This window comes from Populus trichocarpa, chromosome 6, assembly GCF_000002775.5.
Source record: "Populus trichocarpa isolate Nisqually-1 chromosome 6, P.trichocarpa_v4.1, whole genome shotgun sequence".
NCBI classification, from domain to species: Eukaryota; Viridiplantae; Streptophyta; class Magnoliopsida; order Malpighiales; family Salicaceae; genus Populus; species Populus trichocarpa.
Genome location: NC_037290.2, coordinates 9,804,459 through 9,822,450, shown reverse-complemented (window position 1 = coordinate 9,822,450; position 17,992 = coordinate 9,804,459). Strand labels below are relative to the sequence as shown.

Below are 17,992 nucleotides of genomic sequence, written 5' to 3'. Positions count from 1 at the left end.
TTTATTTAATTAAGATAATTTTTTGATATAGTATCAGAGTCTTATCGATCAAAAGGCGATCACAAATTCAAATCTTAATATCCTTATTTATTTTATAAAAATTAAGTACAAGGTAATATAAACTTGTGCAAGTTTCAAGTCTGAAAAGTTTTCACTTGAGAGGAAGTTATATATTAAAGAATAAAATAAAATATATTTTAAAATTTTATCTATTAATTTAAGTTATTGGGTTGAGATAGTTCTTTTACATGGTATCAGAGCCTTAATGATCAAGCGGTCACAAGTTCAAATTTCAACATTCTTATTTTTTTAATAAAAATAAGCACAAGGTAGTATGAAGTTGTGCAAGTTTAAGCGTAAAAAGCTTACACTTGAGGGAGAGTTTTTGTTTCAGAAAATGTGTTAAAGAATAATATAAATCATATTTTAAAACCTTACTTATCACCTTAAATTATTGGGTTGAGATGATTTTTTAACCGTCTATCCATAAAATCATTTCTTTTTGGAAAGAATTTGATTATTCAAGTTTTTATTCCTAACAATATTAATTAGCATGGATATATGGCAAACTTCTCTCTCTCTGTTTTTTTTTCTTTCCCAAAATACATTATACATAAAAATTATGATAAGATTCCTCCATTTCCCAATATATAGGACTGAATACAATTCTTGACTTCATCCCTAAAATAGTTGATAGGAATCGTCGGTCAAGATAGCACCGATCGACCAGTATTAATTATAAACAGCATATGCAATCAATCTGGGGAGGTTTTGAAGCCAACAATATATAGTTGAGAGATGAAGGTGTTGAAGAACAAACGATGAGCTTATTAATAAAGGTCGTAGATTCTGCACACATGGATAGTTTTCGTTACCTTACCTAACAACATATTCACACTCTATTTCCATCCTTTCAAGCATCTAATGATTGTTTTTTTACTTTTTCTTTAAAAAAACAATATCCAATCAATCAGTTTTTCTTTGTGTGAGCACTTTAATTAGTCGACACTTAACGATGGTTTTACTTTCTGCATCCTTTCGCCACCAATGCTCTTCAATCCATTTGGCATGCAAGTCAAGCTTCTACGCATATGGTGGGTCGTGGATATTATACAATTAACATGACACCTGCAGGTGAGTTATATAAACTTATGTACAATTATATACATATAGCTGATGAAGTGATGATGATGCCTGTGTTTTGGTACTAATTATGTCATAAATCACCATGTGGTTTCAGATAATTCGCCCTTTTACTTCATCTTTCGCCATGGTACCTCCCATTTTAAGAAGTTAAAGCCATCTCAAATTTAACTGTTATTCAATGATTTAGATTAGGTCTCCGTTCAAACCTAAAAGATCCAGGTTAGGTCTCGATCCAAATCCTAAATATCTTGAACTAGATCCAAACTCCAAGCATGATCCAAGCGCATTTCTTGCCTCCTAAAATGTGTGTTGATTGTGTAAAATACCAAATTTGAAAACTTTTTTTTTTCAATTTTCCAAACCTATTATCAGTGATCTCATTCTGTTTACAGATGATCAGATAAAGTGAACAGAGACAAGGTATTTCTCTTTAACGACATTGTATACAAGTATAGCATAAACCAATACATTGGGCCACTAGAGAAAGAGCAATTGACCCGCAAACAGAATGAGAGTTTCTCTTGTTAAAGTAGGCGAGTTAGGTTCAATCTGGTTGAGATTCTCCACTTGAAGAATTATGTGAACAAGTCATAATTCTTGGCCACATGCATTAATTTAATCTGGTGTCGATGGAATGTGTGTGAAATTCTTAATTTCGGTTGACATTAGATGCTTGAATTATCATCAGTAATTAATTATTCGATTTTAGCTATTCAGTGATCTAGAAGGATACATGGCATGAACGTGATTAATACCATTATATAACTTATAGCTAGGTGCTAGCTCTTGAGCTGAAAGTCTTCTTTGTATACGGACTAAGTCTCAATTGCGTTTCAAACGGAGGTTGGGTGAATTTTGAATTTTTTTTTATTTAAAATTAATTTTTTATTATTTTAGTGTGCTGATATCATAAATAATTTTTCAAAAATAAAAAATATATTATTTTAATATATTTTTAAATAAAAAATACTTTAAAAAATAATTAATATAAATATGATAATAAAAGATTATATAACACTATGACCTTTGCGTGCCCAACATACTGATTGATATTTTAATATTTCTTTAGTTTCATAAAGCTTCAAAGAATATATATATATTAGTTATATCTATATATGATGTATTTATGAAAACCAAAATCCTTTATTATTAGCAATAAAGATTAGCCTCTAATTAAGATAACATAAATAAAAACGATATAGTCATTTTATAAAATATTTACATGTATATCTTTTTTTTTCATTTTTTTATGAAGATTAGCATTAACCATTTTTAATTTATTTTATAAAATACAAACAATATCTTTTTATTTCTCAATTAAAAAATATTTATACATAACATAATTATTTAACTTAAAATCCTACTCATACCGCAACATATTGAAAGCCCTGAGGGCACCTATGGATTTAAAAAGATCGATCAGTATGTAAAAATACAACACAGAAGTGATTAAACAACACTATGTATGGACAAAACAACACCTAAAAGCTTGAAAAAAAAGACAAGAGTCCTTGCATTCATTGACTTCGCATGCATCGGACTCAGGACAAAGACTCCATAGATATTTTAGTATTATGTAGTTTCGTTATTTAGATGTCTTTGGAAGAGGAGCAGACAGAATCAGTCTGTTGGGTAGCCTAACTAGTCAGTCCAAGCTTTCACGAAGAAGTGCAAAAACACACGCTAAATGTGTTCAATGGTTGCAAATCATCAACTAAATATTTTTCGTCAGAGTAGTTCATCCTTTCTTGACTCTCATGCATGCTGTAATTATATCTTGATAGGAGGATTTCACAATTAGATTCAGTACACTTTGGTTTTAATATTTCAAAGTTGTGGGAAGCTGCTTAATTCTAGGGCTCATACAAGTTTTTGGATCGAGGAAGGTCCATCTTTTTTCCTCTTTACGGAAGAATTCCCATGCATTAATGCCCATAAAGATTAGAAATTCACAAGCCATCAAGGGTAGGGCTATAATCCACATAACTTCTTATGGGCTAAGTTTTAGTAACCCCCTTTTTTTTAAATGGTAGAATTAAGTCTCTCGTAGAGTACTTAACATTAAATGATGCATTTACAAGAAACAGTCGCACTCTTTCTCAGGATTTGGATCCGAGATGATAACATGAAAAACATGTAGGATTAATAGCTAGGCTTAGAGGGGATGAATATGCCTTGATAGAATATAAACAACATCATGAAAATATATAAAGACATAAAAACAGTATTTAGATAATATGTAAATATGATGAATTTATAGAATATAAGCATAACAACACAATTTGGTATTTCCCAATCCACTATATTTCCCTTCTTGCACATGCGAGAAACAAGATTTTCATAACATTTAATGTATTTTGTGTATACGCGCGCACGCGCTCGTGTGTGAATTGCATAGGGATGGAGGATATATATTTACTTCATGTATATAACTAGTTGCATAAAATTTTACCAACCATGCTATGTCTTAAAGGGTAAGTTTAACCATTTATGCTAACTCTATCTTATGGAACATATATAAACAATATACTATAAAATGCTTAATCGAAATTTATGTTGTAACTTTTCAAAAACCTCTGATTGATTATGTTATGCTTAATGTATAATTTGAAACAATAACATACCATACCATGATATATACTAATATTTAATCCACCATGCCTTTAATTAATATATAATAAAATTCTTCAAAAAATATTATTAAATAATTTTTGAAAAAGAAGGCTAATCTCTTTTTTGTCATTAATTAAAAGCTTATTTGTGGAGAACATAAAACTCTATATGATTATTGGAATATCATTTTGATCATAAAATTAAAAATGCTTTAAAAAGACATTAACATCAATAATATTAAGCATAAATTACAATAATCGCTTTAAGGTATAATTATAAAATTACAAAGACTATCTAAAAGTCTAAAGATATGACATAAACCCCCTTCATGCTCAAAAAGTATTATAAACACTCCTTTTGTATTCAAAATGTCCATAATAAATAAAAAAAAGATAATTAAATTTAAAAAACTTAAAAATCAGCGAAAGAATATATTAAAAAACAAACATGATTATTGTTTTAGTAGATGAATAATATTAAATTTATTATTTAATTTTGGTCCATCTTTGTTTGATTTTTTTACATTTTTCTATAATTTATTAATATCTTTTATTTTTACTATATTTTTTAAATAGTAATAAAGGGTATTTTAGGTATAAAAAGTATTAAAATAATAATGTATTAAAATAAAATTTCATCAAATCATTAAATTTAATCATTAGTTATTATTTGTTGTGATCCTTGAGTATTATGTAAAAAAATCAATACTAATATTATAAAATACTCTTGTGAATAGATGGACAGGCATTAAAGAATAAGAATTGAGTCTACTTGTGAAGATCAGCCTCTAAAACATCCTTACACTAGGTGATCAACGACTTTCAGGAATCCAACTCCTTTTCATCCCAATTTGGGTTAAGATTTATGACAAGAATGATACGAGGGTTGGGAAGGTACAAGGTATTTTTATTCCTTTTCTTGAGTATTTTGTATATTGATTTAAATTTTTTAGTTGTTTTTCATTGTAGACAAAATTGGAAATTTGGTTGTTTTGTAATATATATTGATTTATTTTATTTTTTAAAATATGGGCTTTTTTTCTTTTCAATTGCATTCATTTAAATTTTCAAAATATTCTTTTTCTTTTTTAATTGTAAATTCACCCATATCAATTATCGACTGGTCCAATTTTATTGACTAGTAGTCAAATTTGTCACATAAAAAAAAAAAGAATACAGGATCTCGATACATAAAAAAGTATAGGTTGATATGTGCGTGTGTATTCTCTCTCTACCACCCTCGAACCCTAACACGATATGATGGCCTTTATTAAAAAGACCAATTCAATAGACTACAAGGGAGGCTGGTACAAGTGATTATTGGAAAAAATCAAATTAAGTTGCATTGCAAGAAATATAATCTTGCTACTTATTTTGTCATTGACGTTTCTTTTACCATATACTCGTAGGGCAAATTGAATTTGCATGGAGTTAAACTTGTTTTTTAAAGTGTTTTTTAAATTATTTTTATTTATAAAAATATTAAACTGATATTTTTAGGTGTTTTTTAGTGTTTTTGATGTGCTGATATATATTAAAAATAAAAAAATCTTAAAAAATATTATTTTATATATTTATAATAATAAAATCTTGCAATTTATATATGCTACTCATTTTCATTGCAAGAAAATAAATTTGTTTCGTAAAGTGCACCAATTTAACTATTAAAAATAACTTGGTGTAAATGAAAAATATGTTAAATGTCACCATGCATCATTATGTCTTTGACTAATGTGAATTACAGTTTAGGGTTTTGAAAAGAGAATTGAGGCTATTGAAAGCAAATAAAATATAGTAGTCGAGAGAGTTGAGGTTATTGAAGAAAGAGTAAGACAATAAAGGATGTAAAATGGCATAAATATGAAGAGAGAGTTAAGGTGTTTATAAAAGAAAGGAAACAACATAAAATATGAGAAAGAAAGTTGATATTAGGGTTGAAATAGTTGAAGATATATTTGCAAACATATCATAAGATCTTTAAGATATTAAAGAAAATGCAGCTGAGGTTAAAGTTGATAATGGTGAGAAATTATTTAATATGAGAGTTTAAATATAAATGAAGCAATATATAGTGATAGTAATAATAATAATGACCATATGATTGATAGTAGTAAGGATAAAGAGGAGGAAGAACTCAATAATGTGGCATTTCATAATGGTGATGGTAATGGAAAAGTTGTAGGATGAAATTCAAAATCTAAAGGATTTAAGAACTAAGAAATTCAAAATTGTAGAATATGGAATAATAGAAAGACCTAGACTACAACCTCTTGACGGGATTTTTATAGTAAATGATAATAATTATTATATTGGTTCAAGGGATGATGATATTAGCTATAATAAAGAAGATGAAGATGATGTTACTAGAAAGAAGACACTACTAAAAAATTGTCAAATAAAAATAGAAATACCGATAAAAAAATATTGTCAGTAAATTGTAGCGACATTTATTGACGGAACATGATGTCGTTGTTTTCGTCAGTATTCACCAATGAAAACATTTATGTCAGTGAATACTAAGAGAATTACAGATGAAATTCAAGGAAAGGGAAAAAAAAAGGAATTAGGTAGGAATCCCTTCGTTATTTTCGTCAGAAAATATAACGTGTCAATATTGCCGACTAAATTACCAATAAAAAATAATTGTCACTAATTTTCATCGGGGAATCTATCGGTAATATTTAAGTTATAGTCTGCCACACGACCCTCATCTCCCTCTCCCCCATTTCTTCATCTTCTTCTTCCTTTTTTTCCTGTAAAAAACATAACCTTTTCCCCATTTATTTTGTCACAAATCAATCTTTCATCATCACAAATTTGACCATCCAATCACTTAGTTTGTCAGTATCCCTATTTTGGCTTAATTTTTCTTTGAAGATTCGCTACATCAAGTTAGCAAACCTACCTATTTTTTGTTGTGACCTATTTTTTATGTTATTTTTTTTTTGTAATTTTTTATGTAGTATATGTAGTTTATTTGAGTGTTTACTTGTTTTATAGCCTTTTCTATAGAAATTTGTTATATGAATGTATGATTTGTACATGTTATGCTTTGTTTAAGATTTTAAAAAATTGTATTTGTTTTTCATTTGATGAAATTAAGTTTAATTGTGTGACTTGGGTGTTTTATAATGAAGTAAATAATGAATTTTATTTAATGAGAATATTTTATATTTTGTCAATTTTATTGTTAAGTTGAAAATTTAGATAAATTGAAGGAGTTTGATTTTTTTAGAGAAAATTGATAATGATTAAAGGGTACTATTAAAAAAATTTGAATAAGTTTGAATTCAACCATTGATAGCTAATTAGTTGGGTACCAATAATTTATTTAGTTCACATTAGTAATTAATACATATTGTCATCAATATTCTATATATGTTTCATATAAGTAATGGATGATTGTTCTTAGATGTATCAAGTTTCACTTAGATGGTTGCACAAGATGATTTATTGTAATGAGGTTAATTAAGGGTTTTATTAATTACACACAATCTAATCTAAAAAATATTAATGGAGGCGTTATTAGATGTCCATGTAAGAGGTGTAAAAAAAAAAAGTTTCTTGATCCATATGTTGTCACGATGCATCTTCTATAAAAAAAGGTTTATGGAAAAATATTTGTGTTGGTTTACACCCGTAAAATCATATGTTCTTTATGAGACCATAGTAGAAAAGATGGCTAAGTCAATTTCTAGTTCTAACAACGTGTATGAAGTTGTAGATGATAACAATAATCATTGTAAGAGTATGATGATGGATGCAATGAGAATGAATCAGGATTATGCAGATGAATGTCCAATTATGATAAAGAACCAAATGCAGACACAACTAAGTTTTTTTGACTTTTGAAATTTTATGACGAACCATTATGGAATGGGTGCATAAATCATAATAAATTATCGGTTATTGCACATATGTTCACCATCTAGTCAGATCATGGGCTGAGTGAGCCCAATTATGACAAAATCGTTAAATGAGCAAGAAACATTTTACCTGAAAGGACTAGGCTGAAAGAGAACTTCCATGTTACTAAATCCATGATGAAACCCATTGGTCTAAGATATCAGAAAATTGACATGTTTTCAAATTTTTACATGTTATACTACCACGAAAATACAGATTTGACCGAGTATAGAACTTATAGACATGCTTGGTATAAACCTAAAACTGGTAGAGTAATAACTCTTGTTGCACATAGAAAACTGAGATATTTTCTAATCACTCATAGACTACAAAAGGTTATTTATATCTTCAAAGACTATTAAGCACATAACATGACATCATTCACATGATGTGGTGGACAAAGTCATGGTTCACCCTTATGATGGTGAATCTTGAAGGTAGTTTAATAGGATGCATTATTTTTATTTTTAATGGACCACATAATATACATGTTGAGTTATGTACAAATAGATTCAATCCATTCGGGTTATTTGTTGCACTCTATTATTGTTGGCTGATGTAACTCATAGTTTACGACTTACCACCAAGGATGTGTATGAGGTCGAGATCATGTTTTTATATATGATCATACCCTATCCTAATAGTTCAGGTAGGATTATTGATGTCTGTCTTTAACCATTGATTGACGAGTTGAATCAGTTATGGTCATTCAGGACTTTGACATATGTTGTCTTAACAAAATAGAATTTTCAGAAGAAAACAACTTTAATGTGGACTATTGATGATTTTTCTACATATGAGATGATTTATAGTTGGAGCATACATGGAAAATTAATATGTTCATATTGTATGGAAAATAACAAGGCATTCACTTTAACAAATAGTGGTATAATGTCTTTTTTTTTATTGCCACGAGAGGATCTTAGCTATTCCAGCAATTTATATCCTTAACCACATTAAAGGTTGATTTTTGAACCCACATAATCTTTTAAATGTTGTTACAACTTTGTGATAAATTGTTAATTGTAATGGATTGATAATTATTATGGTTTGGGTTAGCTATAATGGTTTGCGTTAATTGTTGATTGATGGTGAAATTAGTGAGTTTATTGTTGTTAATATGAGGTTGTGAAATTGATTTGTGGGAATTTATAAGTTTAGGTTAAATGAGAGTAAATTTTGAGGTTCATATTGTTTTGATGGTTTTATTGTAAAAAAATATTAGGATGTTAAGATGTTTTAGAAATTATTTATTTTATTTCATGAGTTCTTGTTTAATTCTAGTAATTAAAATATTTAGGCTACATGAAAAAAAAAAACAGTTTTGGAATGCCTTTTTTATGTGCAATTTGTAACTTGTAATTGTCCATATAGATTTCAAAATAAATAAATTAAATATTAGTCATAAGTAAAATCAATTGGTTTGTAACTTCATTTATTAATGCATATTTAAAGGTTTTAAAATCTTAGGTAGTCTTCTATATAGAGGAGGTGTTGCTGATTTTTTTTAAATAGGATATAATGATAATATTATCACTTTTTTTTTTAATCAAATTTGTTTAGATGGAGAATAGAATGTCATTAGAGAGTAATATGAAAAGGAGCGTTATTGGTTCTTCTAACAGCGCTTATGATGAGCATGAGCCGCCAGGTGTTGACCATAACGAGGCACCTCAAGCACAGACACACTTTTTCAATGTAGGCTCATCGAGTGTGAGGGTAACTCATAAAAAGGATGTCCCCTCTTATCAAGATGTATACACTGGAAAGTATATTTTCTAGTAGAAACCTGACCAAAACATGTAAGTTTATTTTCTTTTCCTACATGATAAGAAAATAAATAATAATAGATAATTTTTTTAATATTTAATTTCAATGAATGAATGGAATTTCAGACACAAATATGGAGGTTGCTCACACGATATAAAATGGTTAAACACAAATGAAAGTCTTAAAAAGTTGTTCCCTCATTGGTTTTTTTAATTTTGTCTAAGTTGCACCCCTTTTTTTTTTTTTAATTAAGCCCGACGATAGGTCACCTGCTTTTAGCTTAATTCAACCACCACTGTGGTGGCTAAAAAATAAGATATATTAATTTTTTACTTTAAAAATCTCACTTTTAACCCATTTTCATCTAAAAATACCATAATAATTAATATAAACCACTCAACAATCCTAATTAATCTAAAATGACTAAAAAAATAAAAATTAATTGCATCTTAAAATTCAAAATTGAAGTTGATTTGCATATTCCATCATGTTTAGACGGAAAAATTATTACCATTAAACTTTTTTTATTAAATGATTTTGATTATTAAATTCATGATAATCAATTACTTTTTTATTTATTTATTTTCTCGATAAGTTTTTATCTTCTCTCTCTAACTTCCCTGACCTCAAGATATTAAAACTAAATATAATAAATTCATGGATTTAAATTAAAATTTTCGTGAATTTAGGGTTAGCATATATTTTTTTATTTATATTTCAATTCTTTATATTTTAATTTGATATTTTATGATAACTTAAAATCTAATGGCTATAGAATGATTTAATTGAAAGGAAAAAAAGTTTGATAATCTTTCAGTTGTGTCAGTGTCACCCTCGAAAGGGCTTGCCAGTGTTTCTGTTTCTCTTGATCATTCTAGAGTACTGGATGGATAGCATAGAACCCCAACCGTTCTTCACTATTATTAAGGGAGTATAAAACACTGCAGCACCAAAATCTGCTCCTCATTTCTGCAAAACTCGAACTCCGCCTTTTCCTATGGCAACACTCTATAAACTCCCATCCTTCGTTTCAATCTCCTACCACAAGCCCTTCTTGTACCATAAACAACAACAACTACAACAACGAGAAATAAATCTCGCAACTTGTGCTTGTTCAATCAAGAAACCCAGGTTTCTTAGTCCTTCGATTCTCTTTGGAGTTATTGATAGTGGTTCTATTTATTTCTCTGATTGATGGGTTTTTTTTTTTTTTGGACTGGTGATTTTAGGGGTAGTCGGAAGGTAAGGAACAATGTGGAGCTTTGCAATGATTTGCGTGAATTTCTATCAACTTTTGAACTGCCAGAGGGTCATGTACCTTCAATCAAGGAGCTTCAAGATCATGGAAGGTTCTTTCTTACATTGCTACTTTCTTTACTTCATTTCTAATTAATATGTTGCTTTTGAATTGCTTGTGAAGTTCTTGCAAATTTCAGGGACTTCATTCACTTTAGAAGTGAATGTCCAAGAAAAATTTAATGAAATTTTAAGCAACTAAGAAGTGAAATTCATTTACTATGGTAGCAACTAGAACAGTTCAATGGCAAGTATTATCAATATAATCGCTTATTTGAGCACCTAACTTGGCTATGAAAGATGTCTATCTGAAATCATCTGTTCTTCTATGAAAGAAAGGACTCGTGCTTACATGAATGCAGTCATTTCTATTCAAGAAATAGAATATGACATAGTTTTCTTTCTATTTGTCTGAATATTCCATAGGAATGACCTGGCAAACGTTGTGAGACGGAGAGGATATAAACTTATTAGAGATCTTCTTTCAAGTTCAACTGAATCAGACAGTGATGAGCTGCCTAATATGGAGAAAAATTTAGCTAAAGGACAGGATACAATCAATCATAGTGCAGATATTATAGCAACAGGTCAATGCTTGTTTCTTTTGTCTATGCTTGAATTTTTGTGTTTAAGTTCCATTGTTGTTGATAGCCTCACATAATTTAGAAGGTCAGGATGAGAAGGTGAAGGATTGTTCCTTGTCAACTGAAGGTACCATCACCAAGAACCATTCTGGAAATATAGATATTGAGCTGGAAAACAAATCTGGTGGACAGATTTGCATGCCTATAGAGTCGCCAATCGATTTGTCATTGGAGAAGAAGGCCTTGTATGATGTAGAGCAGCCAGATGAAAAGTTTCAAATCATAGTCAAAGACAGATTGTTGTTGTCATCCTTGAGTACTTTTGAACAGCAAGATGAGGAAGTTAAATGTATGGTTGAAGATAATTCCATGTCAACTTCATTATATGATGTGAAACAGCAAGGTGAAGAAGACTTAAGCATGGTCAAACAATTTTCCTTGTCAGCGGAAGTTTCCATTGCTGACAGCAATCTTGGTGTCTTGAATGTGTATCCAGATCTCAACTCCAATGAAGATACTTCCATGCCTGTAGAAACTTCAGCTAATTTTTCCTTTGAGGAAAAAGTCAAATATGATTCAGTTCAGGATGAGAAGGTCGGCATTGGAGCAGAAGAAATGTCATTGTCGAGTGGGGTTTCAGACACACAATATTATGCCAATGTGAAAAATATTTCGGGTCTCATTGATAACAATAATAGTTGCATGCCAGCCAATTCATCATTGGTGGAAAAGGTGGCAAAGTTCATTCAGAATGGAGATTTGGATACCATTGAAGGTAAGTTCACAAATTACTATTGGCCTATGGAAGAAGGACAGAACAAACTGATTGTTCTGACATGCACATAAGGTGTTCAATGCGGGACTAAAATATATTGGTAAAGAAATGAAGAAATGGTTTGATAGGAGTGTAAATTATTTGTGTATTATGGTGTCTAGAAGCTCTAAAAGGAAAACCATCCAGAAATTTGGTGTTCTTTAGCATGCATGTTGCTGGGTGTAATTGTAGTGTGGGATTTTGTATTGTAAATTATGAGCTTCCAATGGGGAGATGCTCACATTATGTTTGTTGTCTTGAGATACATGTTTGCTGCTACCTAGTTGGATTATGATTAAGAAAATTTAAAATTGCCAAGTGGACTCAGTCCTGCAGTGAGGCTAGAGGTGCAAATCAGTTGATTCACCCACAAGCTGCACGAAGCTTGTCCAAAAATAAGCTTGTTTAAGCTTCTTTATCAAGGTTACAAAGTCAAGGTCATTTCTAAGAAGAAGCTGAGCTTGAGCGACATTTGGCTCATTAAGTTTTATAAGCTCTAGTGATCTGGCACTTTCAAAAGCTTTCATTTTCTAAAAACATTTAAATTCTTGTGCTAGTTTATCTTAAGGTTTTGGGCATATAAAAACTTTTGAGCCTGCAAATTTTGTGAAAATATTTATTTTCAACTAATTCTTTTAATAACTTACCTATGATGTGTGTTGTTATTTTGAGACATGACATATTACGTAAGACATGAATTTCAACTTATTTATTGGCTCATTTGTCCATCTAAACAACTAAAGTTTTATTGGAGCTCAGACCAATCTTTTGATTAACAAAATGTAAATGAGTCGAGCTTCAGCTCCATGCCCTAGGCTGATCACATACATGGTGGGTTTGAACTTTCCAAATGATTAGTTGAGCCAACCCTATTTACATGAAAGCTTGTGTTGACTTAGCTCATCAACTCATTTGTAGCCCCCAATGAGGCTTTTCTTTACTTCTGGGATTTAAACTGTATTATAACTGAATTATCTACTGTGCATTTCATCATCAAATTCCATGCCTTTTCTTGTTAGCTGTATAGATGCATTCAGTACTTGATTTCACACATCGGTGTGGGGACTGGCATCAATATTCATCTTTTAAGATATATTTGGCTGACTTCGAGTAAATTGATATTTTCTATGTTTGGTGCCTTTGGAATTTGAAGCTGACTCTGTGGAGCTTCTTGATTATCAGATAATGTCTATGGCTTGTCAAATGGGAGTGGTAGTGGAGAAAGCAAGGGATTTAGGGAACCAGAAAACATGACTGAAGATCATTCAAAGATCTCATCTGAAGAGAACTTTGAAAATGCAGTTGGTGAAAGTGATACTGCTTCAACATTAAATGAAAATTTATCGACATCCATGCAAGTTGTGCCTTCTGTGACTGTAAGCCGTGCCCTCAGGTTAGTGTATTGTAAATTTTCTCAAAGTATTTCCCTTTTGAAGTTACTGTTTTTATTTAATTCTTTGCAGGGCTAGATTTCCTTTATGAATAGTGATCTAGTGGTACTTTAATTGCTTTTGAATTCTATGAGCTTCCAAGTAATATTTATTTCTGACTAAGGCATGTGTTTACTTCTGTTTTTTCACTTTATTAGATTTGCTTTTTTCAATGATGTTTCTTCATCAATTGTATATTATAATGCCTTTTTCAATGAAACACTTTATTTCTATTCTTTGAGTAATGAAAGAAAATTTGGATAATTATCTTGTCTAGTTTTGGTAAAGAAACTAATTTGTCGAAAGATTCTAAATATTTGTTTCATTCATGTTCCTGTCTACTTCTGATTATTGTATTAGCTACTGGGATCAAAAGAGAAATTTTGTGATCTACTCTTTCTTCTCTTTTTTCTCTTTCACTATTTGGCTTGCGTGTAGGAATGAATCGCCAGCTGAAGGTCTTGCTGGTGCTGATGTTGATCAGGATTTGGATATAGAGGTCATCATATAACATTACTAGTCACATTATGATACCCTGTTCAAGTTTCATGCCTGCTTATTTTATATTCTATTTTCTTGGTATTCATGTTTCTGTAATGCAGACGAACAAAAAGGACAATCAGATTGAGATTAATCACCTCAAATTCATACTGGTATCCATTTTAATGTTCTCTCCAAGCCTTATCTTGCTTTCTTAATTTATGGACCTTCACTGTATGGAATAATTGAGCTTTTTCTTGTGTCTTTTGGTATAATAGCATCAGAAAGAGTTGGAATTATCCCAGTTGAAGGAACAGATTGAGAAGGAAAAGGTATGTAAGCTATAGTAGCCTTGCTAGTGACTGATATTGAAATCATTCTCAGCATCCACTCAATGCAACTGGTTAGGTTTGTATGAAGAATACACAATGCCATCATGGTTATCGGACGCAGCTTATACCTTCATACATGAAAACTTGAGAGGCAAACATTGACAAATTTGACTAGTAGTGAATTCCTGTAATGTCAATGAGGAACCCCCACACAACCAATTTATCACCTTGGAATTGGTCTAAATATGATGACCATAAATGTTCTGTATACCTTCATACATGAAAACTTGAGAGGCAAACATTGACAAATTTGACTAGTAGTGAATTCCTGTAATGTCAATGAGGAACCCCCACACAACCAATTTATCACCTTGGAATTGGTCTAAATATGACCATAAATGTTCTGTAATCCTCTGGTTGTGTATAGTTGTCTGCACCTTGTAAGTCATTGATAGTAGGTAGTTGTCAATATTAGGAGGGGGGGGTTGGGTTCTATTCAATTATTTGATGGTTTCAAATGAAAACTTAGAATAAAAACAATTACTATCGTAATGTCAAAAATAAATTTTAAAAAATAAAAAAATATTATTTTGATGATTTCGAAGCGAAAAGTAGTTTGAAAAGCAACCGCTACCACAATGCCAAACACTATATTAATTCTTACGAGGGCACTCTTCAGTTATTTATTTTGTTTTTAGTTTTCTTCTACAGCTTGCTTTGTCTGCTTTGCAAACCAAGGCTGAGAGAGAAATCAGCAAAGCGCAAAAACTTATCTCAGAAAAAGATGCTGAATTACTTGTTGCTGAAGAAAGCCTTTCAGGACTAGTGGAGGTACTGCTTTTGAATCTTTTTGCACCTGTTCTGTATTTTGTAAAAACGAAATGGCTTGCTAGTTAACAATTTTGAATGTGCTACCGATAAAGGAATCATTAAATGAAACAAAATAATTTGTATTGATTGAGCTAACTATTTGAAACTTTATGTTGCTTATTTCTGAGTGATATAATCACATAAATCTTTTTTAGAAGAATTATACTTTCTGCAGTAGAACTTCCTAAAATGATTAAATACCCTTTAATTCCCAATATATCTGAAACCCCCCTGATTCTATCAACAAATTGAAAGAAAAAGTAGAAAATATTTGCTCCAACTGGACAAAAAACAAATGACCAATCTAGTAATCCTTGTCAAATAGACCAATACATTGATTATTACCTGTTAAGTCCACTGAGTGAGGATCTGAGTTTACAGGTTGAGGTCGCGTATTGTGGGAATGGTGAAATGGTGGAGGTGGCAGGTAGTTTCAATGGCTGGCATCACCCAGTTAGACTGGATCCTCAGCCATCCTCTAGCATCAAAGATCATTTTGGATCAAGGTTTTTTAACATCCTCTCTTCTTTTAATTTTTGCATACATGATCAATTATAACTTTTGGGGAGCTAAATAATGTTTTTCTCTGGTGAATTTAACCTCATATATTGATTGTGTAGGTATTTTGTCTCATGTCCTGCTAATCAATTGCTTACTTGGAACACTGCATCATGTTTCAAGATAATTCCTTTTCAAATTGAGTCCCAATATATTCATTTGGCATAACGTTGGCTCTTTAGACCATTGTTGAATAATGTTGGCATTCATGGAGTTTGTAGACATTATTTAGTGCATGAATTTGATAAAATATGAGCTTTTACTTCGCCAACAAAGAGGAAAAAGTCTAATTAGAGAGTGTAACTTGGAAAGGTGGATATATGAACTTGAATACTCTGGAAAATTATCAGGTTCCTGTCTTTTCAGATAGGGTTCAGTCAAGGGGTTTTTTCCTCCCCTGCCAATCTATGAAGCTATTATTCCAATTGCTTGCCATATGTTCTGTAATTGCCATATTGAAATGTTTCTTATGCTGACATCTGGAGAGGTTGTATAGTCTGTATTTTGTTTTAACTGCGAGGGAATCAAGAGCTCACTATGATGCATGTTTTCCCAGGAAATCCAGACTCTGGTCAGCAATGCTGTGGCTTTATCCTGGGGTATATGAGGTGTGAACTCCTTATATATGCTATTACCTCATTTTTACATTCAAAAGATAGGCAACTTTGATACCAGGAATAGCTCATGTATTTGCTTCCAGCAGAATCATGTATCAAATGAATACTCCAATATTCCCTTTCAATGTTGACGCCATCACATTTGGGAAAGATGTTCTGCTATATAGGAGACTAAAAATTATTAGAACTTCAATTTAAATTTTAGATAACATGAACTTGATCTGTCAATCAAATTCTATCAGAAAAGTGTTATATGCAAGATTTAATCTGTAATAATTATCTGAACAATTTATAATGCTTGAGCAGATAAAATTCATTGTTGATGGCCATTGGAGGGTTGATCCTCAGATGGAATCGGTTACCAAGGGTGGAATTTGTAACAATGTTCTCCGAGTCAACAGATGATATTGTATTTGGGCATTCTGGGTGGAAGGATACTCTAGCAATCTTTCTCTGCTTGAGGTAAATAGACTAGTTACATTTGACATTTTCTTGAGTATCAAATCATAAACCAATTTGGGCGTGGTGAGCATCTGTTCTCTACCCTTGTTTATCAGATTACAACCCAGTCTTGGACCTTTAATGATAAGATCCAAGCATCGTTGGCCAAGATCCAACCCGGTTGTAGTTAATCTTGTTCCAAAACCATGCTAGTGTTGCCTTCGATCCCTTAACTCAACTTGCACCTTGTCCATCTCCCTTCAAAAAGTCCAAGTTCGAGCCTCTTAAGTTGTTAAAAAAGGAAATCGCGATAGTTTCCAGTGCGAGGTGTGATTTCCTTTTTCCTTCTGTTTACTACCATGAGCGGTTACTCTCTGCGTTTATATTGGGCATTTATTGTTCTTCTATTGCCTTAAACATCATATGCATTCTTTTAACCAGTCTCCTTTTCAGTACAGACATGACATGATAGATTGGGTGGTTGAAATATCCGTTTAGATGGTGAGCATTTGAGCTGCGAAGAAAGGGTCTTAGCTTCTGTGCAGTATTTATAATTCCATGTTCATCAAGATAAAGCCAAAATCCATTGCTTGCAAGAACCTGGCTAGCAGCAAGAAGAAACCTGAGACTTGCTATGCTATGCATAGGGATGAAGTCGAAGCGTTGATGCACTCCTGGGGTGCCACATGCCTGCAGGTTTGTTCTAGCTAGAGGGACATAGCAAGATTTGGAGAAGGAATGGGCTACTGAATATGCATTTGTAAATTATTTTAACTAGCGAGATATTAGAAACCTCGAGTAGATCAGATTTGGAATGGACGTATTTCTTTCCAGTCCTTGATTTTTGCATTTTTCAGTTCTCAAGTTGCCTCTTTTAGGTGTTAGTCTAAGAGGGAAAAAAAAAAAAAAAAAGGAATATCACTTCGAGAGTTATCAAAAAATAAAACTCTCTTATCGTTTTAAAAAAAACTTTGAGGATATATTTAATATCTAAAAAAAACTTTTAGTTTTTTTTTTTTTTTTATCTAATATCTAATGTATGTAAATATAGGATTAAGAAACCACTTTAATTACAGAAAGCAAAGGAAAGTAGGTGGAGCCAGGTGACATGATAGGTAAGATGGGACCACCTACCC

The 17,992-nt window shown here is 31.2% G+C and overlaps 1 protein-coding gene across 8 annotated transcripts; it reads left to right on the top strand.

Annotated features, from left to right (window-relative positions):
• The first annotated feature begins 10,201 nt into the window (after positions 1 to 10,201).
• LOC18100145 (protein PTST homolog 3, chloroplastic) lies at positions 10,202 to 17,705 on the top strand. 8 transcript variants are annotated; one of them, XM_024602755.2, is made up of 14 exons: positions 10,207 to 10,565; positions 10,664 to 10,783; positions 11,157 to 11,317; positions 11,397 to 11,717; positions 11,811 to 12,089; positions 13,311 to 13,521; positions 13,997 to 14,057; positions 14,161 to 14,211; positions 14,317 to 14,370; positions 15,082 to 15,201; positions 15,622 to 15,746; positions 16,355 to 16,406; positions 16,722 to 16,877; positions 17,315 to 17,705. In XM_024602755.2, exons 1-13 carry the CDS (start codon positions 10,432 to 10,434, stop codon positions 16,818 to 16,820), a joined length of 1,788 nt encoding a protein of 595 aa, XP_024458523.1. In that variant the 5' UTR covers positions 10,207 to 10,431; the 3' UTR covers positions 16,821 to 16,877; positions 17,315 to 17,705. The 8 variants fall into 8 exon arrangements, with proteins under 8 accessions (XP_024458524.1, XP_024458521.1, XP_024458517.1 ...); XM_024602753.2 differs by having other exon boundaries at positions 10,206 to 10,565; positions 11,400 to 12,089; XM_024602749.2 differs by having other exon boundaries at positions 10,206 to 10,565; positions 11,397 to 12,089.
• The last annotated feature ends 287 nt before the right edge of the window (positions 17,706 to 17,992 follow it).